Source organism: Lissotriton vulgaris, chromosome 1_2, assembly GCF_964263255.1.
Source record: "Lissotriton vulgaris chromosome 1_2, aLisVul1.2, whole genome shotgun sequence".
NCBI lineage: Eukaryota > Metazoa > Chordata > Amphibia > Caudata > Salamandridae > Lissotriton > Lissotriton vulgaris.
Genome location: NC_141686.1, coordinates 191272150 through 191297104, shown reverse-complemented (window position 1 = coordinate 191297104; position 24955 = coordinate 191272150). Strand labels below are relative to the sequence as shown.

Here is a 24955-nt window from a genome sequence, read left to right as displayed (position 1 = left end):
AGGCTCCTGGGATGGTTGCCTTATTCCTATCCGTAGGCTTTCTAAAGAAAGTAGTAGCACATTTTCCTTCAGAGGGGTATACTTCCACATCCAGGAACGTGATTCGATGTCGGGAGGAGTTGAGACTGAACTTAATATCCTCCGTCCCGGTATTCAACCAACTGGAACTGTTCCATTAATTGCCTCAATAATATTGTTTGAAGTTCCAGGGACTTTGGATGACACCGCAATGTAAGCCCATTATTTCACTCATACACGGCGTGCATTTTAATATGCAGATCTGACGGTGTGTAGGTTTACACCTTTTTTTCCTTTGTTTATTTTTTTTTCCTTTATGAGTTTTTCTGTATTATTTTTACGTTTGCAGACACACTGAGGACCGACAGAACTAGAACAGTTTTTCTCTTATGAGTAAGGTAAAAAGCATATGCACCGCTTGGGTGCTTTCATGATGTTGATTGACACTAAGGGGTCGGTGTAGTAAGAGTATGTGTTTCTCTTTCTGTTATAGATTGTTATGGTCCTGAGGAGAACCCTGCTAGTCAAAGGGTTCGAACTGCGTCGACCTTGCCCACTTTCTAGTCAAACAAACATATTTAAAACTAAGTTGGTGTTTGTGATGCACTGTAACATGATTCTTTGTTTACTCTGTTGATATTTTGGTGCATTGCTTTATTTAAATTGGTGGTCAAGTTTGATGTTGTTTGGCTGTGTGCGTTGTGTTCCCTATTGTGTTCTAGCTTTCCACTGTGAGTGATTCTGATTCAACCCTTAGGTGAACTTGTGAGTGTGTGGAGTTGGTTATGTGTCGGGAATGAATGTTGAATGGATGAAGGAGAGTATTGAGTGATTGTGGTGTCTCTTATAAGTATGAAATTGGGAAAGAATGGTTTCTATATTTTTTGTATTTGTTTCATTGATCATTTATTTGTATCTGTACATATTTATTGAAAATAGGCTAAAGATTTAAAATAAAAAGAAAAAGATTTTTGGGAATTGAGTGTTCATGGAACCTGTGACATATGCAAACAGTGCATTTTCATTCATTGCACCAGATGCAACTTTAAAAAGGTGCGCCCAGCGCAATGAAGGGAAATGCAATGCATTATGGTGAAAGTGCTGCCCCCCCCGGGCAGGTGCCCTGGGGGCTGCTTTACAGCCGCTCTGTGTTTTCACTGTGCAGGTGGCACCCGCCTGCGCCTTCCAAGGGGATTAGCGATCCTTTTGGGGGTGGTGCAGTCAGTGATTTTTCACCCTCCTGCAAGGGGATGTTTGGGGGTATATGAGGCCCCTTTTCACCCACCAGAGGGGTGCCATCAGGGGGCCGAGTGACAGTGCTTCACCTTTGAGGTGGCGCACTGTCAGTGTGCCTCCTGAAGGCTTTTTTGCCCCGGCGCCAAAGTCGCTATTACGGCATGGACGCGGAGGCAAGGCATGCCCCTATGCGAATGAGGGATTTCCCCTGCAGATAGCGCTGCCACTTTATGTGCGCCAATGCTATCTGTGTTACAGAAGGGGATGCACAAGCAACTGTGGCCCCTTCAGTAATGCCAGAGTGACCTGTGGGCACACAAAGTGGGCACAAATGCCCATTGGGCCCCCGAGGCACTCTGTATAATACTGCCCCTGATGTTCAGGACAAGGGTGAGCTTACAAGTCTTGTTAAACAGATTTGTCTCCTACATGAGCAAACTGGGACAGCAGATACATATTGCTAAATCTCACACCATCAATGTACCATTTGCCTGTCAGGAAGAAAGTGGATTATTACTTGGGTTGGATGCTTTTCCACCACATGAAATAATGTTGCTGCTAACACAATGCAACTCAACCCAAGCATTAAAGCAAGGAAAGAATAGAGATTACATCCTGTCTAGCAATTCCTTCAATGATAAACTTGTTCAATTATGAAGGGTTCTTGTCAATGTTTGCTGTTTGTGGAGAGAGAAGTCGTTAATAGAATATTACATCAAATCTTTGTTGAACAAATGGCCAATTCTGTAATGCCAGGAGAAATGCTTGGGAGATAGCGAACGTTCCATTGGATTTTAACAGATTGAATTAAATGTAACTTGTTTTTGTATTATGACGTGTGGATGAGTGCTGATTAATGTGTTTTTAAATGGATATGATGCAACAATAATGTGGATTTAAGGAAGAGACTTCGGTTGGTATTTTATATTTTCCCATTACTGATTTAAAATGTTTACTGTTGAAGAGTGTTGTTCTATAACGTAAGACCCCCCCTCTCTGCTTTGTATTTTGAATATTACTAGGTAACTGTCAGATCACGGCCAAGCCGACACCAACTTCAAAAATAAATGCCAATGAAAGGTGTCTCTGTGTTCAAGGCTCCTGTGATCAGGGATGGGTGCAGTATAAGAATGCTTGCTACAAGCGATTCAATGACATAGTGTCTTGGCCGGAAGCAGAGGTAAGAGTTCCATGCATGCTCTAACAAATACAAAGGCTCTTATTTACGAAGGTTTTACATGGATTCTTGCTAGATGAATTTACTAACCAATTTAAAGGCCCACATATGCAGTGCTAAATTACCTAAAAGGTGCAACCTTTAGTAAAAATGGGCCACAATGTGTTGAGGATGATGATCAATGCTGATCACATCTCCATGGCCTTTATATAATGCCATGTAACCTATTACACTGCTATAATTATGTTTTATTAACAATTATGACATTCCAAGTATGCATATTAGTGATGCCCACCACTGCCATTAGTATGGTAGGATTTATGAGACCAATTAAATATGTGGTGTGTGTAGGTGTATACACAGGTTCCCAAGCTACTGTCATGAATACAATAGTGTTTCAGCACCTTTGGGCTTATCTCTAAATTCCCTGCAATTAAACTTTTTAGGCCCCTGAGGAAAAGAGGAATTGACAACATCCGCAAGTTCAATTTACAGGGTAACCCATTTGGGTACACACTGAAAACCTAAGTGATAGATGAGGTTAAATGTGGGTTTATTACAAATCCAAAGCCAGACTAACATACACAAAAATCTCAGACATATATTGTAAATCTACAAAATCACTACCAGCAGACCAAATTGTATAGCAAAGTTCAGTCTCAATAGCATGAAGAATACAAGAAATTCAGTAATAGCATTAGCATTTCAGAAGATAAGGAAAATAATTTGGATACGATATGAGGTCATCTTGCCAATTATGCATGCAGACATCTAGATAATCTAAACTAAATCTAACCTAGACAACAATAATTGGGAATACCATAATCAAATCAAGTAAGGTAAGCAGGTATGAGCATTGTAGAACTCCTGGAGAATTTCTCCAAAATAAATAATTTTATATAGCATAAAGCCACACAACTGAGATATCGCAGGGATGTCTGTACCTCTCCAAGTCTAAGGGGAATCTGCCTAAACTGAAAATATGACCATCTGTTAAACTCTGCAGAACATTTGAGAGTCTTAAATCATGAGTCCATCTACTTTTACCTTTCTCACTGTGAAACTTGATGCCCTCCATTACTACTCCAATCTCCTGGTCTCTGCATCAGAAATGCTGTTGGATTATTCCAGTCTCCAGATATCATGTGAATGGTGCTACTTCCTTTGTTTGTTAGTGCCTCTCGTCCTTGCCACTGTTATTCTCTGAGCCTCACAATCTTGCATACACAATCTGCCTTTCACTAAGTAATGAATGCCTTGAGACTGCACCTGCAGGGGAGAGAACATGCAAAGCAAACAACTTTCGCTTTGAAGGTTAAATGTTAGATTCAAATGCTTCAGGCCTTTGGTCAAGCTAACATTGCAAAATACTTCAATGCACAATTGAATGCACAATATGTAGTCATAAAACAAATGCAGGGTACTATTTAACTGAATATGTGAATGTATTTGAGCCAAAGAGTCACTTAATCTACACAAATGCAGATATAAACAAGAACTGCAAATAGGTATTAATATGAAGAAAACATTAGTATACACACTCATGTAAGTGTTTAGGTTATGCAGCAAGTATCTCCGTCAAGCGCACAACTTTATGTTAATGATAAAAAACACACAATTACATAGACTATGTGTACATGTATATGGCATTGTTAGAACATGAAAGGGTGGTGCCAAAATGATGCTGCTCCGGTAGAACATTCTGTAAACAAGCATTGGCAATGACAATAGCTTTCAATTATCACAGAAAGTGTATCCTGAGTCAATGATAAGATCAGGAGTGGTCCATTCTTAAGAGCGGAGAGCCTATAATGCTGCTTTAAATGCACAGGCACCTAGTTGCCTGAGCTGATTTTTGCAGTGCTGAAGATGTCACAGCTCTGTGTGTGTGACCTTTTCAGCCTGTCAAAGCACTGGGAGGACCTCCTCTCATGGTCAGGGGTAGCATTACTGATAGCCTCGCACCTGGGGGTTTTAAGCCATGAAGTGCCCAATGCAGAGCACCTTTTATTTGTCACATTGTTACAAAATGGTGTGGGGCTAGCAAGCTTCACTGACCCTATGCCACTCTGTGACAGATAGGGATTGCCGATTTCTCCATCCAATAAGTGACAACTGCAGTACCACTCCTGCAGGAGGCTCGAGGCCAAGATCTCTGCAGCATCTGGTAAATTCATTTCATTTTAATGTTTGATGTGTGCCTACATATGTGCATGTATGAAAGTATGTGGATTTTTGAGTGTGTGCGGTGATATGTGTGTGCATTTGTGCTTGTGAATGGTGTGTGTATATGTGCACACTTGTGAATGCATGTAGATCAATGGATGCATGCCCCCTCCAGCTTAAATTACTAGCAACCAGTGGATAAGATCACATGCACGCTGTCACTCATCCATGCACAGATACATTCATTCATCCATTGACTGACTCATGCTTCATTCATCAAATTACTCATGCACAGTAAAACATACACACAAACTCCCAAAAGCACACACAAACTCCTAAAAGCACATAGAAGACAAATTAAAATTATATAGTAGAAAAAAAGAAAACAAAGTAGTCAGCGACCATCTCTCAATGGCTAAGGAATTACAGAAAATCATTAATAGACGCTTAACTAAATACCTCAACAGCCAACAACTCCCCAACACCACTCAGTCTGCTTTCAGACCCAACCACAGCATTGAAACAATCCTCATTGCCACCATAGATGGCATACACATTACTCTGGATGGAGGTGACATTGCAGCACTCATCCTCCAGGACCTCACCACAGCTTTTGGCCTAGTCTCCCACCCCATTCTTATGCAATGTGGAACTGACATCTGAATCAAAGGAAATGCAATCTGATGGATCTGTTCCTTCCTAACTGAAAGGAAATTGTCAGTCAGCCTGGGACCATAAACCTTGGATGCCTGTGACCTTATCTGCGTTGTTCCGGAAAGATCCTCACTGAGCCCTTCATCACACACATGATCCCACTAGTTGGTATCATCTTCTCTCACAACATCAAAGTCCTCTCCTATGCCAATGACACTCAACTCATTCTCTCCCTCATGGACAACACGCCCAGTACACAGACCGAAATCACCCACTGGATGGAAAGCAACAGTCTGAAGCGGAACACTGACAAGACCTAAATCATGATCATTGAAAAACGCACTCCACCGTGGGAATTTGCCTGTTGGCCAAAAGAACTAGGACCTACACCCAACCCCTAAGACCACCACTCACATCAAGAACCTTAGGATCATCATCAACAGCTATCTCAACATTATCACTTAAGTCAATGCCATCACCGCATAATGCTTCCATGCCCTGAAGATGCTAAGGATAATTTTCAAACGGCTTCCAATCAGCACCTGGAAAACTGTTGGAAGGCGGTGACCCCAGTCAAGAGGACTCTCCTAACCACCTAAAACCTCCTATCACACAAGTACTGCCGAGTCTTATCGTGGGGGGAGTCCCCACCGGGGAGGACTGATCGTACACACTGTCGACACACCACACTTATGAACGGACACTACACCGTGATACTTTATCAAGTAAGACTTTATCAAGATTAAAGTAAGGAGCAGTACACAGCGATCGATGGATCGTGAAAGTCTCGTAACAAGGGATCGGGGAAGCGGAACAGTCTTAGGAGGCCAGCTGGCACGCCACGTACCCTGCGCAGTTCTCAATCCTCGAACTGGGGGGTACGGGGGCTGGCGATGGGACTTGCTGTTCTACTCACTTCTGGTTCAAGATGATCGTGAGGGTAGCGTCGATGGTCCAGCCGGACCAGAGAGTTCGTCAAGCCGCGACGAGGTCAGCAGGACTTGGGCAGGAGTACTCCGTCGCACTCGTAAGCCGATGGAGCCGCGACAGCGTCAGCAGGGCTTCCGATGTTCAGGTCTGGTGCTTCAAGAGGGAGCCGCGACATCGTCAGCAGGGCTCCGATGGTTCAGGTCCCGTGGGTTCTAGGGTGAGCCGCGATGACGTCAGCAGGGCTCGGTGGGTCAGAGTCTGTTCTCCTCAAAGTCAGCCGCAATCAGATCAGCATGGCTATCTTGTCCAAGATACAACTCCCGATTAGGTGGAAGGCAGGCTGTCTTATAGTCAACAAGTCCTTTGATGTCCGGACCCTCATAGGCAGGAGGCCGGAGGTCCGAGGGCCAGGCGCCTGATCGTCTCGGCGGTTGGTTCTTTGATGCTTTGGACCATGCGCCCATGGAATCCCAGACGCCCATCAAGGTCTGGAGCCAGCTCACTAGGAGGCCCAAGGTGCCATCGAAACCAGCCCCCAGGGATAGTTCAGAGGTGTGAGGGAAACCAGTTCCTCGGAAGGGGGCCGGAGGTGCGATGGAAGTCTGGGTTTCGGGTACTTGGTGAGTCGTTCACCCCCCGGGTGGATCTGGGCGCGCCGGACGCGCAGGCTTAGCTGCAGCCAGGAGAGGCCAGGGCTGCCGAAAGGAAAGAAGGCGGCCGGCCGGCCGGAGTGGCCAAACATGGAGTCTGATGGTCACGTGCACGGGTGCAGGCACGCGGTCTGGGGATTGTCTCAGGTCCAGTGGAGGAGTGTCATGTACAGTTCTGGGTGGACGGGAATCAGTTCCCCCCGTAGATCTGGGGCTGCGGAGATCAGCGAGGACCACGCCACGAGGCCGGGTCCAACATGCGTCCCCTCCAGCTGAAAGACGAGGGGAACTACCCATCTTCTTGGGGGTTCTCTTCGCTGAGGCGGAAAAAGCGGGACAGGCCGTCGACGATGGCGTGGTCGGCACCAGGCCTGTGTTCCACAGTAAAATCCATCCCTTGGAGAAAGATGGACCAGCGTAGCAGTTTAGGGTTTTCTCCTCTCATTTGCATGAGCCACCGAAGAGGACGGTGGTCGGTCTGGACCCGGAAGTGGGTCCCGAACAGGTAGGGCCTCAGTTTCTTCAAGGCCCAGACTACTGCGAAGGCCTCTCACTCGATGGTGCTCCATCTCTGCCCCCGGGATAGTAGCCTCCGGCTGATAAAGGCTACCGGATGATCAATCCCCTTGTCGTCCACTTGGGAGAGCATGGCCCGATGCCGTGTTCGGAGGCGTCGGTCTGAACCACGAACTCTCGGGAGTAGTCAGGGGCCTGTAGGACTGGAGGGGTGCACATGGCTTGTTTCAATTCTTCGAAGGCCTTCTGACAGGCGGGGGTCCAGATAACCTTCTTGGGGTTGGCCTTGGCTGTCAACTCGGTGAGGGGGCCTACAATACTCCCGTACCCCTTGATGAATCTACGGTAGTACCCTGTGAGCCCTAGAAAAGCCCGCACTTCGGTCTGGGTCGAGGGGGTCTCCCAGGCATTGATTGCGTCTATCTTGGGTTGGAGGGGGGCCACGAGGCCGCTGCCGACCTGGTGCCCTAGGTATACCACTGAGCTTTGTCCTATTTGGCATTTACTAGCTTTAATGGTGAGCCCGGCTCGACGCAGGGCGTCCAGCACCTCCCAGAGGTGGTGCAGGTGCTCGGGCCACTGAGCACTGAACACCGCAATGTCGTCTAGGTAGGCGGCACTGAAACTTTCCAACCCCGCGAGGACCTGATTGACCAGTCGCTGGAAGGTGGCGGGGCGTTTTTCATGCCGAAGGGCATGACTCGGTAGTGGAAATGGCCATCCGGAGAGGAGAAAGCAGACCTTTCTTGGGCCCTCTCCGTGAGGCCGATCTGCCAGTAGCCACTGGTGAGATCGAAGGTACTAAGTTACTGAGCCGACCCTAGGCGGTCAATCAGTTCGTCGGCTCGGGGGATGGGGTGTGCATCGGTTCGGGTGACTGCGTTGAGTCCGCGGTAGTCTACGCAGAACCTCAGCTCAGGAACGGTGCTGGGGGCGGCTGCCTTCGGAACCAGGACCATGGGACTAGCCCATGGGCTGTCAGAGGCTTCCACCACTCCTAGATCCAACATTTTGTCGACCTCAGCCTTGATGCAGGCTCGGACTCGGTCCGGGACTCGGTAGGCTCTGTGCCGTACTGGAGGGGTGTCCACATCGTGGACGCACCAACTGGTGACGCCGGGAGTGAGGGAGAAGAGGTCTGAGAATTGTCCCAGCAAGTGGCGACATTCCTCACGCTGCAAGGGGGTGAGGGAGGAGGGGAGACTCACTCCCTCTACGGAGCCATCTTGATCCCTGGCACACAGGAGATCGGGTAGAGGGTCCGTTTCCTCTTCCTCTCCGTCGTCGGTGGCAAGGAGGAACCCCAACTCAGACCGCACAAAATGGGGTTTGAGCCGGTTTACGGTTAACACTTTCAGGGCGTTCCTGGCTGATTTCGTATCAACGAGGTAGGTGACCTGGCTCTTGCGCTCTATCACCTTAAAGGGGCCAGTCCACTTGTCCTGCAAGGCACAAGGTTCCACTGGGGACATGACCCAAACCTGTTGGCCTGGTTGAAACTCGACCAGAGTGGCATTCTGGTCGTACCAGCGTTTCATCTCCTCTTGGCTGGCTTCCAGGTTGGCCTTTGCCAGCTCGCGAAACTTCCGCGTCTGGTTCCGGAGGGCCAGGACGTAGGAGAATACATCGGGGGGTGTGCTCGGGGGGGCTGCCTCCCAGCCTTCCTTGACCAGGCTGAGGGGACCCCGGACGGGGTGCCCATAGAGCAGCTCAAAAGGGCTAAACCCCAAGGATTTCTGGGGTACCTCGCGGTAGGCGAACAGGAGGCAGGGTAGGAGGACATCCCACTTGCGTCGCAAGGGCTCCTCAAGACCCATGATCATCCCTTTCAGGGTGCGGTTGAACCGCTCAACCAGGCCGTTGCCCTGGGGATGGTAGGGGGTGGGGAACCGGTAGGACACCCCACACTGTTGCCAGAGGGACTTCATGTACCGGGATATGAAGTTCGTTCCTCGATCGCTTACCACTTCTCGGGGGAATCCCACCCGGGAGAAGATCCCCATGAGGGCCCGGCCCACGACCGGGGCCGTCACGGTCCGGAGGGGGATGGCTTCGGGGTATCGGGTGGCGTGATCGACCAGAACCAGAATGAACCGGTGGCCTAAGGAGGTCCGGGGGTCCAGAGGTCCGACGATGTCGATCCCCACCCTCTCAAAGGGCGTACTGACAACTGGAAAGGGTTGGAGGGGAGCCTTGCGCTTGCCTCCGCTCTTGCCTCTAGCCTGACACGTGGGGCAGGACTTGCGGTGGTGTTCCACATCAGCCCGCATGTGGGGCCAGTAGAAATGGGTCACTAGTCGGTGGAAGGTCTTATCTTGGCCCAGATGCCCTGCCAGGGGCACATCGTGGGCCAAGTTGAGGAGGAGTCCGCGGAAACGTAGGGGTACCACCAGCACACGGGCTGATCCTAGTTCTGCGGTCTTCTGTTCACTGTACAGTAGGCCGTTTTCCCAGTAAAGGTAATGGGAGCCGGACTGGTCTCCAGCGGCCTGGGCGGCGGCCTGTCAGCGGAGACCCTCTAGGGCAGGGCAGGAGGTCTGCCCTTGGCAGAACTCCTCTCGGGACGGTCCTCCCTCTTGGCGCCACTGGGCCAACTCGGGGAGATCTGCTATGGTCGGGAGTGGTTCGACAGCTGGTCCGAGAGGACCCTCGTCGGATGCGTTCTCTTCGAGGTGGGGCTGGCCGAGGACCGTGGGGTGATCGCCGCCCTCGGGGACATCAGGGGCTGAACTGGGGAACTCAGGCTCTTCGTTCTCGGGGTTGGGCATTCTGGCGGTCATGGTCCGGGTGCTCACACAGGCCCATTGGGGCAGTCCTAACATGGCTAAATGGGTCCTTCTCTCTACCTCTTTCCACTGGTAACTCTCTAGGTCATTCCCCAGGAGGCAGTCTACTGGCACGTCCGTGCGAACTGCGACCCGCAGATCGCCCGAGAGCCCCTCCCACTCAAACGGGACCTGGGCTATCTTGCAGGTGCGGACAGAGTTATCGGCTGCTATCACCCGACAGGAGGTGTGGGGGATGATCATGGACTCAGGAACTAGCGTGTACCTAACAGACGTGATGCTGGCTCCTGTATCACGAAGAGCTCCTATGCTGCGCCCATTAACCTTCAATGTTTGGCGGTACTTTTCGGTGTTGTCGGGCAGATAATCTCTGGGGATCATCTCACTATCCCCCAGGGAGGCTAGGACCATGGCTGCGGGTTCCCACTCCCCCTGTTCTTCTACCTCTTCCTCTTCTAAGGCTACTGAGGATATCTGTCTAGAGGAGGACCCAGTGGGAGTGGATTTCGGGGTCAGGGGACATCGGGGGTCACCGGCATAGTGCCCGGGTTGCTGACCCTTGAAGCACGTGGAGCTGGGGCGGAGCCCCGGGGGTCCTGCACTCGGAGCGGCTCTAGTCGAGGGAGGAGAGCGGGGAGCCTGGTTTCTGGGGGGACTACGCTGGGGCCCTGACTGGGAATTTTGCTGCTTGCCCCACCTCGCTGGCGGGAAGATCCTTGGTCGTTCCGTTGGGGGTCTCCCCCGGGCGCCTTCTGGACTCGGGTGGCCACCCATCGATCGGCTTCCACAGCCAGTTTCCGTGGGTTAGCGAGCTTGCTGTCCAGGAGATGCTGTCTTAGTTCCACAAAGCAATGTGCGGACAGGTGTTCGTAAGCCACTAGGTCGACTAGGCCCTCGAAGGTGGTCACATTGCTGCCCTTGATCCACCCATCTAGGGCCCGGGTGTAGTAGTTCACATAGTCCACCCAGGTAGTGCCAGGAATCTTCTTGCACTCCCTAAACCGCTGGTGATACATTTATGGCGTTAGGCCGTAGCGGAATAAAAGAGCGTCTTTCATGTGTGGGTAGGCGTTCATGTGTGCCGTTGGTAGGTCCAGCAGGGTGTCTCTCCCCTCGCTGAGGAAGCGGCTCCACAGGCCGGCCCCCCAGTCCTTCTCCGGGACCCGGTGAGCGGACATGGCCACCTCGTATGCTTTGAACCATTGCTGGATGTCGTCTCCTTTGTAGAATTCCCTTACAACGTCCTTGGGGATATGCACCTTCGTTTCTTTGGGGACCACCTGCTCCCCAAGGCCCGGTGATCCGGCTGCTTCTTTTCTGGCTTTCAATTCGATTTCCTTGAGGCTGCGCTCGTGTTCGAGCTGAAGTTTCCGTCCTTCATGCTCCCTCTGGAGCTTCTTCTCCTCTAGCTCTCCCTGGAGCCGCAGTTGCTCCACCGCCAACTTTTTTTCTGCGAGTTTGAGTTCACCCTCTAATTTGAGGCGTGCTAGTTCGAGCTCATGGCTTCAGTCACGTTCTCGATCGGTCATCTCCTCCGAGGACCGCTCTCTCCTGGTGGCTGGGCTCCGGGTCGGTTGCTGGATTCTCTCACCGGTCGGTGTACCGGGTTCGGTCTGTGGCCTCCCTCCCTCGTCTTCGATCGGGGGAAGAGATGCTCCGGACTCCACCCAGACGGTCAGCGCTTTCTGGAAATCTTAGTCCGGTACTCGGGATACTCAGTTCTTTGCAGAACTGCTTCAGCTCTCTATGTGTGTAGTCTTCCAGGAGGTCTTTGTCGAAGGTTGTCTTTACACCAGATTCTGTAGTCGTCATTGTTGCTCTTTTCTTGTGTGTTTGCTGCGTGTAGGTTCAGGTAGTGTGTCAGTGGTACGATCTTCAGACGTAGGTTCGTATTGCTTCGCTGCCACCAATGTTGGAAGGCGGTGACCCCAGGGGTCAAGAGGACTCTCCTAACCACCTGGAACCTCCTCTCCCACAAGTACTGCCGAGTCTTATCGAGGGGGGAGTCCCCACCGGGGAGGACTGATCGTACACACTGTCGACACACCACACTTATGAACGGACACTACACCGTGATGCTTTATCAAGAAAGACTTTATCAAGATTAAAGTAAGGAGCAATACACAGCGATCGAGGGATCGCGAAAGTCTCGTAACGAGGGATCGGGGAAGCGGAACAGTCTTAGGAGGCCAGCTGGCACGCCACATACCCTGCGCACAGTTCTCAATCCTCGAACTGGGGGGTACGGGGGCTGGCGATGGGACTTGCTGAGGCATAGCAAGAGAATCACAAACCCCACTTAAAGGAAGGAAAATGGAAACTTTGCCTCAGTTGGGTAGTCAAATACAGCCACCGCTGGGCCCCGGTGCCAGACACCTGCTGCACGTTTGATAACAACACCTACTGCTTAGATCTTGGAAGCTGGTGCAGAACACACTCTTCCAAAGAGGAACATTTGAGGAGAAACAAGGATTCATAGCCTACATTTCAGTTGTCCTTTATTTGTTGATTGTTTATTCTTTCTACCACCAATTTCATTGTGGGCAAGAAATTAGTTATCTGCGCAACCCAGCCTCATGCTGGTGTCAGCCGGGTGGCAGACATAATGTTAATAAAAAGCCCTGCCACTTTCTTTATGGTAAGGTTTGCAAAGCATATTCCAGTCCTCTTGAACTAGATGTTTAGTAACATGACTTAAGATGGAATAGGTATCTTGCATTTTGTAATCTCTTACCAATAAAATCCAGTAGCTATCAGTATTGCTACACAGTGGTAGTGCATTTTGTACTCTGCAAGGTCCACTGTTTGTGATTTGTAAGATATTGAAAATCAAAGAAGCCATATACAATCAGTGTTGAGTATTCACATACCATCTCTCTATGTTTAAGAAGAAACCCCAGGCCTCTTGTATCATTATGATATGTCTACATGTGTTTAACCGCTTCCATATCTTTACTGCAAAGACTTTGTCCTGAAAGGTGTTGTTGTGATGGCTTTTAATACGTAATTGTGTACCAGTGCAAAGTATCCAACAGTGAAGCACATGAGGGAAAAGTGTTCAGGTATTTACTTTTCAGTGCAAAACGTATTTTGTCCTGGAAATTTGCCTAAAAGAAACATGAAGCAAAGCTTTGCACTACTTTGCGTTACTTTGCATCAAGAAGGCATCCAATGGTTGCTGCATGAGCATTCCCACACAACCAATCATGGTTTTTGATACAAAGTAGAAGAAACAATTTTTACCTCCACACTTTTCAAAATGTCTGTTTGTGCTGTACTATATAGCACTTATGCAAAGTATGTCAAAGTGTAGCATTTTGTACTGTGAGAGTACCCTTGCAGTACAAAATCGATGTTAGACATCTCACACAGAGCTTTGCATTATGATGCAAAAGTGTATATGAGGTGCTTGGCTGCCTACAAGTTCATCAGAGCTTTTGGAAGAGAGCACCAAGTCTTCATCAATATGATGCTGCTTCTCCTCTCACTATCCCACTCAACGCAGCACATCTGTCTTTCTGGCTGAATATTAAAGTCAAGAATTATCATTGTATTATAACAATAACACTACATTATAGAATCAGGCGCCATTCCCTGTGTCTAATCTGATGTACATTTTGTTTGTCTTTTCAAGTCAACCTGTCTCTCCTACAATTCTCACTTGGCCTCCATTCACAGCCAAGAAGAAAATGATTTTGTATTTGTTCTGATGGGAAAACCAACCGATCCTTTCAACAAAGGCGCCTACTGGATAGGAATACATGACAGCTTCAAAGTGAGTGTCTTTCATTCTCCTTGATATGAGTATTAGTTTGGTGTGTGCCAATCTTTATGCACATTTCAAAAGTCTAACAAATACAGTTTTCTATGTTATGCTTGATACTTCATCCCTATTGGTAATGTAGTCTCTTTGTCTATAAGCTCACTCTCGCCTTAGCCAGACTGTATGGTATCCATCCATTAGAATGCAAATATTACCAGCGATGTTCAATGACCTCTTTGATCAAGGTTCTCATTAACCTTGGGCGGAGCAGGCGTAGCGCCTCTACACGAAGATCCACGGAGTTGGAAAACAACTCAGTGGAACTTCTCTCTGCTCCACTACGTGCCTTACCCCTCCCAAAGTAATTATAAAGTAATAAAAAAGGCACTTACCTGCCATGGCTGCTCTCCTTCCTCGTCCCCACAGTCCTTCTTCACATGCACACTCACAGGACATACAACGTAGGGGTTATCCGTGAAAAAGGACGGCGAGGAGGAGGAAGGGGAGCGTCCATGGCAAGAAGGAAGCAGCCGCGGCAGGTTAAGTGCCTTTTAAATTACTTTATGATTACTGTAGGAGGGTGGAGGGGCCGAATAACTACACACCGCCATGAAGTTGTAGATTTTCCTAAACTCTGTGTTCTCAAAAGAACACAGAGTAGGCAAAACTACATAAACTATGCTGGCGGAGCATAGCTAACCGTCCAGGCTTATTTCTCATGCAGAAAGGCCTGACCACTCTTGCAGTGGCAGTTATGAAACAAAGGCTAGATGTACTAAGCTATGTTGCAGTCTCAAACAGTTGAATCCATTTAATTGGACAACAAAATGGTATTTCTTAAATACTTGATCGATTTTAGGACTCAGTCTTATCAACTCCTTTAATGGGTTGTGCATGGATTTGAAAGAGGCAACTGTGCACGTCCCTTCCAAATTATAAATCCATGCCCACCGTCCTTCTCTGCCACAGCGCCAAGAAACTGTATAGTGTATGCTGCGCTTTATAAATGCCTTTCACATCACATCACATCACATACCATATGTATCAATGGTGTGCAACTGCATTTCTGGTCACAAACCAGTGAAATGTTACTGACTCTCATATTATAGCATCCATATTTCCATTATGGCAATTGGGCTGCTTGGTGGTCTGCTGACCCTTACAGATCACCAATGGCAGGGAGCTGACATTTGAAACCCACCTTACAAATATTAAAGAGGTAGATCCATCTGCAACTTAGTCCAGTTCCTTATTTTGTGATCCTGCTTAATAGTAGATAGGTCAGTTTGCAAATTAATTTTCTGGTCGCAACAATGGTTGCAAATTGGGTCTTTATTTGCAACCAGAATGGTGTACATCTGACCTAAAGTGTATTTTACTTAAGACAGATGTTTCCCTATTTATTTTATTTATAAAAGTTTTATATAGCGCAAGCTAGCCCTGTAGGTGTCAGAATGCTTAACAAGGTCATGATAAGAAACAGTAAATGCAGGCACGCAATGAACATGTGAGACAGTAGTTCAACAGACACATGGTTCCCATCAAAGGTGCAAGTTTAGTGACCAACAGTAGAGACACAATTCGAGAGGAACTAAAAGTCAGAGAAGCACAATAAAGAAAGAGGGAACCGAGCATCAGACAGAGGGTCTAGGTCTGATAAAGCGATATTTTACTGAGATTCGTAGACTAGGAGCTAAAGGAGTAGGAGTTTCAGGTTTCTCTTGAAGCAAGGGAAGGCTTGCATCGAAGGTCACATGGTAGGGAGTTCCATATTCTTGGAGCATTTCCAGAAAAAGAGCGCAACTTGGTTGCTGTCTTTTTTTAGAATGGGAGGTAGGGGCAGAAGAGTATTGGAGCTTCTCAATGATCTTGTGGTTCCTGCTTTCGTCAGCTTGTTTTTGAAGTAGTTAGGTGTAGGAAGCTAGTTGAGGCTCTTGAATACAGGAGTGATTTGCTCAAACCGTTTAACGTCTGAGATGAGTCGGGCTGCCATGTTAAGAACAGATCTCAGGGGGCGAGGTGAGTTTTAGGCATCCCAATGAGAGTGGGATTACCATAGTCTAGTTTGGAGAGGACCAGAGATTGCACCACATTTTTTAAATCATCTGCAGGAATAAATGCTTTAAGTTTCTTGAGGTTTTTGAGTGTGTACAGTGCTCCTTTTGCTGTATTCTTGATGTCCTCTTTCATTGACATTTTGTTGTCCAGGACGAAGCCAAGGGATTTTGCAGAGTTTGATAAAGTAAGATAGCACTTTAAAGCATTTAGGTTGATGAGCTATTCGTGTATTGAAAGGTGGTTACTTTAAGGGAAGAAAAGAATACCTTCTTTCTTGATGGGGTTCAGCTTTAAGTGATTTGTGTGAAATCAGGATTGTAATTTGTTCAATGTGTCATTAAGATGTTGAATGTCACTGCGTGATTTTATTTTGTAGTAAAGTTGGGTGGTTCCATAAAGAGATTTAAAAGGGAGGGGGATAGAATTGAGCCTGGAGGCATGCAGACATTGATCCGAGTGGGTTTAGACAGGCAAGAGTTGATTTTGATTTGTTGCGAGCGGTGTAGAAGGAAGTAAGAGAACCATTTTAGTACAGTGTCATTCAAACTGAAACGCCACGTAGGGCTGAGTGATTGACCGTATCGAATGCTGCTGATAGGTCAAGTAGAATAAGTAGGCAGATGTCACTCTCATCTAAGTCTCCGTGGATGTCATCCGATAGGTTCAGCATGGCGGTTTCAGTACTACAGCCTTTGTCAAGGAAGGAGAATTTTTGTATATGATGATTAAGTTGCTATAAGACACATTTTTCCAAAGTCTGGGCAAGGAACCGGAAGTTGGAGATAGGTCTGAGGTTGTTGAGATCGTTGAGATCAGCCCTGGTATTTTTGGGGATAGGTGTGATTTGTCCTAGTTGGAGCAAAATCATCACACAACCCATGGTGAGAGATGTGTTAATGATGAGAGTGCAGAACGGGGCGATGAAGAGGTTGAGACTTTTCACCATCATGGATGGGAGGGGATCATTGGCATGGGTCATTGGCTTTAGCTTCATGATTATATTGAAGACTTCCTTTTCAGTCAAGGGTTTGAAGTCCGACCAGTTGGCGCTGTTTATCAATTTGGCGAGATTCATGTAGTGTTGACTATTATCGTGGTTGTTTGGTCCAAAACAGGCTCTGGAGCTAGATCAGCTGTTTTGGGAGGTGGGATAGCGAAGGTGGGAAAGATGGAGTGAGTAGAGGAGACTTGCAAGAAGGTTTGCTTAATTTTTGCGACTTTGTCAGCGAAAAAGCTAGCGATTTCTTCACAACGTTCTTTTGTGTCGATTATAGCAGGAGGGGGTGCTGATGTAGTTTGTTGTTTAACAATGTTAAAGAGCTCCCTAGGTCTGTTTTTAGCATGGTCCAGTTGGTTGCGGAAGAAGGAGGCCGTGGGGAGAAGGCAACTGAATCAGATCTCCCTGCGGAGCTAGCGGTTTGAAAAGTGACGGAAAGTGATGGTCACGGAGAGGTGAGGGTTGGTCGCTGATGGAGTTTGTTGTTTAACAATGTTAAAGAGGTCCCCAGGTCCTTTTTTGTAGTATGGTCCCGTTGGTTGCGGAAGAAGGAGGTCGTGGGGAAGAAGGCAACTGAATCAGATCTCCCTGCAGAGCTAGCGGTTTGAAAAGTGACGGAAAGTGATGGTCAAATAAGGAGAGGTGAGGGTTGGTCGCTTTTATAAGGATGTTACCTGTATTGAAAATGGATATATCCATTTCACCTTTAAAAGAAGAGGAGGGGGATGTCGTAAGTTCAGTTCCGTAAGGTATCTTGATGATCTTGGTTACTTGCAGGAGGAGACGGAGCTGTTTCTCCATTTTGATGGCCGTTTAGAATAGAATCCAAAATTTGATTTCATGGAGCCATTGGCCAAATTGTTGTAGGTATCCGCAATTAGAGTTTCAGGGTATTGTATTAGAAGTTTGTGTTTGAGATTCTTCTTCACATTTTTTGAGACATTTATAGTATAATCGGTAGTCCAGAAGTTGGGCCCATATCTGACCTGTGCTGTGTCGAGAGGTTTATGGTGGAGCATTGTAATCAGCATGATCGTGGTTGGTTTCCAGTTGAGGGTACAAGACACAGGAGTGCTACCACAGTCTGAGACTGGCGAGGTGAGCAGTGTAACAAAGTGTGAGGGGCCCTAGTGAGGTGGGTAGTGTAAATTTAACCCAGGCAGTAAGTCACTTTCACAAGAAGGAAGTACGATGTTGTAGAAAGTGCATAACAACTAAAGACACTCATATAATGTAGTTTCAAGTACCTGCAGCAAAAGTCAGTCTAACAAGATAGCCTATAGTTACTCAAGGCGTAAATAGGATGTTGGAGAAGCGTACCACAAGATGGAGCTCCAAGCTTGACAATAAGCAACCGGTCATGTAGATCCAAGGGCCTTGTAGAAAATCCGGTTTGAAACAAAAGAAAGTAGCCTTCATAACTAATAGTGGCTCCTAGATGGAGCTCCAAGCTTAGCCATTCGTTTGGAGTCGCCAGATCTCGAGTGAGTGTTGTGAAACACTGGGGATGTGTGGTGGCAAAGGGGATGTGAAAATGGCTACACGGGGTGGGTGAAGACGCCGAGGATGGGTTGCAGCAAAATAAAGCAACATGAGCCAACCATCTTCTCCCGTACCTTACCTTTATTGTATGTCATCACTTTAGATTGAAAGTATGAGTTTTTCCAGAGAGGTTAAATAATGCTCCGAAAGGACACAAAGTTTACCATACATTTTACTGTAGGAAATTCATGTATAGTATACTGAACACAGGTCCATCAAAAATGAACGACTTTCAGCAGTATAATAATTTATTGGCGATATATGATACTAAAGTACATCCAGTTATCTGAGATAAAATCCTAAACGTACTACTTTTGGTATTCACGGAAGGCATAGTAAAGTTAGGACTCCTAACTTTACTACTACTAAACTGAGACAAAATCCCAACTTTAAGACTTTCAGTAGTAAGTTTAGGATATTATCTCAGATTAGTTCTATGAATCCGCCCCTATGACTCTCTCAATTGCTTGCCCTGCATTGTTTTCCCAATCCCCCTTTTATGGTTTTACTTTTATTCTCTTTCTTTCTCTCTCATAAACATGTACACAAATTATTTACATGTCTCTCAGTCTCTCTCTCTCTATCTATGTTTTATTTTCACACACACCCACACACACATGCACACACACATGCACACACACACACGCACATGCACACACACACATACATGCACCCACACATGCACACACACACACACACACCCACACACCACACACAACCCAACACCCACACTACAAACACACACAACCCAACACACACCACACACAACCACCCACACACACAACCCCCCCCACACACACACACAACCACCAACTCCACACACAACACCACACACACTCACAACCCCACACACACCCCCCACACACACATCACCCCACACTCACACACACAACCGCAAACACACACACCCACACACACAACCCCACACATACACAACCCTCACACACACAACCCCATACACACACCCAACCCCACACACAACCACATAAAACACACAAAACACACATACACAACCCACTACAAACACATACAACCCAACACACACCACACACAACCACCCACACACACACACAACCCCACACACCCAACCCCACACACAACCCCATAAACACACCGAAACCCCACACCCAACCACATAAACACACAAAACAACACAGACACAATCCCCCTACACACAACCCCCCCACACACAACCCCCCCAAACACACAACCCCCCATACACACCCACACACAACCCAATACACACAACCAGCCACACAACTACACACACACAACCCCACACACACAACTTCACCAACACACACAAACCCCCCCCACACACACACAACCCCACACAGCCACACACACACACAAAACACCACACACACAACCCCCCACACACACACAACCATACACTCACACAACTCCACACATACAACCCCACACACACACAACCCCACACACACAACCACACAACCCCACACACACAACCACACAATCCCACACACATCCACACACACACAATGCCACACACACAACCCCCCACACATACATACACACACCACACCCACACACACAACCACACCCACACACACAACCACACCCACACACGCCACACTCACACCACACACAACCTCACACCCAACCCCACACACACCACAAACACACACAACCCCTTACACACCACACACAACCCCACACACACCACACACATACACAACACACACTCACCACACACACCACATACACACACATGCACACACACACACACACACACACACATGCATACGCACGCACACATCAACAAAAAAATTTGGCAAGCAAAAGAAAACTATTAATATTCGCTTCTGATTGAACTTTTCCTGGCCTGTCATTCCAAAAGCCCAAAAGAGTTTTGGATCATCATCCACCGCCTGCACACAGGATCAGACATTTCTTGTGTAAACTGATCCATAAAAGCAGAGCGGACGAAGCCCCTGGCCCCCAACGGTATTCCAGCGTCAGTCTAGAAACAGGATGCAGAGTTTTGTTCGACATCACAGGAAAATCTCTTCATAACATGTATGGTTACCAAATCCATCCCGGTTTTGCATCCCATCTATAAACAAGCATTGGCATAGCCAATAGATCTCGCCTTTGGGATCATCTAAGTGTTTAACCAGAGCTATTAGCTTTGCCCATGTGTGTAAGCTATGCTGGGGGACTTGCTTCAAAGGACCTCGAGTGCATAGGAGGGTGGAGAGTTCATAGTCAAATGAGATGTAGAGGCAATTTAGAGAACCACAAGGATAAACCTGTGGGTCACCGGGAGATGAAGAATATCATAGTCTTGTAAGTGAAAACAAAGACAAATTAAGCACGGTGTGGAGGGTATATATGGTAGATCTAAAACCAGGAGTTGCAGAACTTGCCTAAAGTTTGAGTTATTGTTACAGATTACAACTATGTCATTGGGCACTGCAACGATTGTCACTATATTTGATGAGAGGCAGGTGAAATATACTACTGTTATTAAGCAGAATGTGAGCGGCATATTCTTTTGGTATGGAGGGATACACATCTACTGTTAAGGAACTGTTAGCAATCAGTGAACAGGTGAGCAAGAGAAAAATACCAGGTTAGAAGTCAGATTTGCATGTGTTTATTCATTCTCAATTGAGTGAAGAACCACATTAATAACAATGCTGCGCATTGATCCCATCAGTGCGATGTCTTTTATTATGACTGTACAAGCAGATCTGACCATATAAAGCAGCCATGGGAAGGCCCACTCCACCTATGGCTGCTTCTATCTTTGGGACGTGCTTCTGGTCCAACAAAGCCATCTTTACGGAGCAGGTCCCCATCCATGAAACAAGCCCGCCATTGTGACTGCACAGAAACGCAACGGCATGTTAACAGTATGTACTGAGTGCACTTCAGGAGCCAGAGGCCACAGTCATTTCTCGCGAGGGTGGAGAGACGTGCAAGGAATAAAAGTGCCACAGGGGTGTATAAACCAGCAGGAAGCGGCTGGGGCATGATGAAAACTCAACTGGAGCTGAGATCCCGCGCGAGACAGCAGGGATAATCTGACAAGAATGATAGAGGAAAATTAAATATGTATGACGAGGGATGAAGGAATGCTGTCCTTTCAAAATGACAGATGGGAGGAACACAAATAACACGTTCAGTTTGCGATGTTGCTATGAACTGCTCAGATCAACAAAAACGCTGACAAATGAAAACCTAATGCAGGACACAATTATGAGATGCTGCCCGCTTACTATCCTCACAATTCATCATTTTCTCATTATTTTATGCCCCAATGCTAAAGGCTCTGCTTCGGAAAGTATGCTTTATCAGAGTTACCCAGGAAACCGGAAGGAAGGACATTGATATCTCAGAGGAATGACACAGAGGAACACACACGAAGCAACAGTCCTTTGAAGGATGCCTGATGGCCTGTGGTCAAAGGAGGCCTCATTTGGGGTGCAGTGTGCTTACTCCAAAGCATAAAGTCTGTACACCAGCAACATGCCACCTGCGTACACTCGGACACATGGAAAGGTTTAGAGACGGTAGTAGAAGGTGGCAAAGGAAAGCATGTCACCGCATTCGAGTGGCACAATGACCTTCTATGCGCAATTCTGCACTCCCTAAAAGCTGCGTCTCGTGTGGATGGGAAACAAAGGCTAATGATACAGAATGTTGCATGATGAAAAGTAGCTTTTTTGAAGCGGCTATCTGGCTTACATTAGGGACAGTTTGCATGTCCTATAGAATGCCCATGTGAATTGTGTTGAGAGGAGCAGTGGATACCAACTAATAAAGCAAGCGTGGCCGCGGGGCCGCGCAGCCGCAAACAAAAGTGAAATCACCAGGATGTCAAGCCGAAAATGCGACCGCGAGCAGGCTAATGTAAACAAACACACACGTGTCCCAGATTACATACAGATGGACCCTGCACTCGCCGCTGCTCGCTCCCTCAAGGTGGATCTCGCCACATGCACGAGTGTGTGGAAAAGCAGTGACCAATTTCTAAAGGTCATCTCTTAGAGCAGTGCATGCTCGCTCCGCTAAGTTCAACCTAAAAAAAGGCCTATCCTTCTGGATGTCGATGCCAAATATTTTGCCTCGCTCCTCTTGAAAGATCATGACCCGTGGGCAAATTCTAAGAATCGGATACCCTTCAACCAAACCGGCTTTGGAGCTTACTTGGCGCATCTGATAACCTAGTAGCCATCATGATGCTTCTTGTAAAACAAATAAGGAAAGGCAAGCTTCTTTAATACTATTTTATAGATTAAAGCATGGCCCTTGATCACAGAAACTGCCAGTTGCTTTGGCCCAAATTCAGAGCCTGGCCAATACCAGCACCACTTTTAAGTGACGCTCAATTTTTGTACTCTGATATGTGGGCCAGAGTAAAACTAGGGAATACTACTTCAATCTCAATTACAATAAAAAATGAACCCAGCATCAAACAAGGGTGCATACCAGCCTTCGCACTCTTGAATCTGCATGTGTGTGACCTGGTACCAGCACTGGACTCCATTGTCAGTCATGCACCAAAACTAGCGAATAAGCCAATAACTACACTCCTCTATGCAGAACATGTAGTCCTTTTACGTGAAATGGCGATGGGGCTACAAAGATCGATCAACACACTACACAAGCACAGTACTTTAAATGTGATGACAAACTTCTAAAAAACAAACATCATAATATTTGGCAGAAAAAGGAAAAAGGTAGGGGCCCGATTCACAGAATGAACTTAAGACTCAATCCTAAACTTTCTACTATTTTGTTATTCACAGAATGCACTTACTAATTTTGGCATTCACAGAATGAACTTACTACTTTTGGTATTCACAGAAGTTAGGATTTTGTCTTAAGACAGACTTATACAGACTTAAGACGGACTTAAGACAGACTTAGGACAAAATCCTAACTTCTGTGAATACCAAAAGTAGTAAGTTCATTCTGTGAATGCCAAAAGTAGTAAGTGCATTCTGTGAATACCAAAATAGTAGTAAGTTTAGGATTGAGTCTTAAATTCATTCTGTGTATCGGGCCCTAGTTGCCTGGTTTCTGAATAATCATCACTTGGCCAAATCAAACAGATTTACATATCTTGGGTGCTGGCTGAATGATAAAGGAGGTCACCTAAATATCTCAACTCACTGAGGCCATGAACTGTATATTTGCAATTTGCTTTCCAAATAATGTTTAAAACCACAAAACAGCCCACTCTGGAACCCATGATGAAGATAATTAACGTCAAACTTATTCCTACATTGTCATGCGGCTCAGAAGCATTTCGAGGAGGATTAGGTGCCTACTTGAACAAAGCGCAGAGCATTATCTTTATATCCTTGTTAAACAGCTACACAACACCTAACCAGCTCAAATCAGGATGGAATTAAAACCGAATGATTAACACTTTTTCCAGAATGCTAGCCTCCTGAAGTACATGCACTGAACACGAGCAGCCAAAACTGGAACTCCAAAGAATTTAATCTGACTGGAAGTAATGTCCTTAAATTGGCCGCAGACCCTTAATCTTTGGTCAATTGCCTCACCAAAGCCCTGGAACTGAAAGGCGCTGCCATTCTGTGGAATCTACACCTGTCACACCAGCAGTTTGGGGCAGTTCTAAATGAGGAGGTTCACATGGATTCCTTCATGAGGGATCATCAGAGTTTCATGAGAAGAAAGAATTCTCACCTGGTAATCAACCACTATGACCAAAGTGGGATGCAAATGTACATCACTCAACCATTCCCTGCCTCTTCCAAAACCAGGTTTTGCCAGCTATACATGGGATGGTTTTAATCATTACATTTTCTGCAACCCTGGGCACTCCAACCATCTCTTGATTGTTTATGCGGCACGACCCAGGAGAACCTGTCACACCTTCTTTGCATACGCCCTTATTTAACCAATGAATGAAGAAGGTTTATTTGACACCCTCTGATCAATGAAGGGCTACTTTTGATTGTGACAGTTGATGAATTTCTCCTGTATGAAGCCCATCTGGAAGTAATAGCCAACCATTAAAAAACTTGAGTAGAGAGGACAAAGCATGAAGGAACTTTTCCGCACTAATCACTTCTCCAGTTATCTGTCCTCCTTAGTGATGTTGCTACTTGTAGAACAAGGACCATGTGTGAACAAAGCGGTCAGGCCTTTAGTGGAAGGTTGTCATCTTCATCATGACTTGTTCCAAAATATCACTGAATAATTATTTTAAAGTGACAACTTGTCCTGCGGCGCCGCCAGCAGAAACACAGTGTTAATTTATCGCCGCTTTTATCGGCAGGAAACTGCCGATAAAGCGGCGATAATGGGCTTGATAATATGCTCTATTGAATTCCTATTGAAGACCATGTTAAATGTCTTGACATCTAACATGAGCTTCGATTGGAATTTATAGAGCATATTATCAAGCCTATTATCGTCGCTTTATCGGCAGTTTCGTGAAGATAAAAGCGGCGATAA

The 24955-nt window shown here is 46.8% G+C and overlaps 1 protein-coding gene across 1 annotated transcript in view; it reads left to right on the top strand.

The window, feature by feature from the left end:
* The window catches only part of LOC147734886 (C-type lectin galactose-binding isoform-like), a 67125-nt gene that overhangs the window by 26443 nt on the left and 15727 nt on the right, over positions 1-24955 (top strand). The window contains exons 3-4 of the mRNA XM_086953666.1: positions 2277-2434; positions 13768-13908. Coding sequence (XP_086809792.1) covers positions 2277-2434; positions 13768-13908 — 299 coding nt within the window. The remainder of the gene's footprint in view (positions 1-2276; positions 2435-13767; positions 13909-24955) is intronic.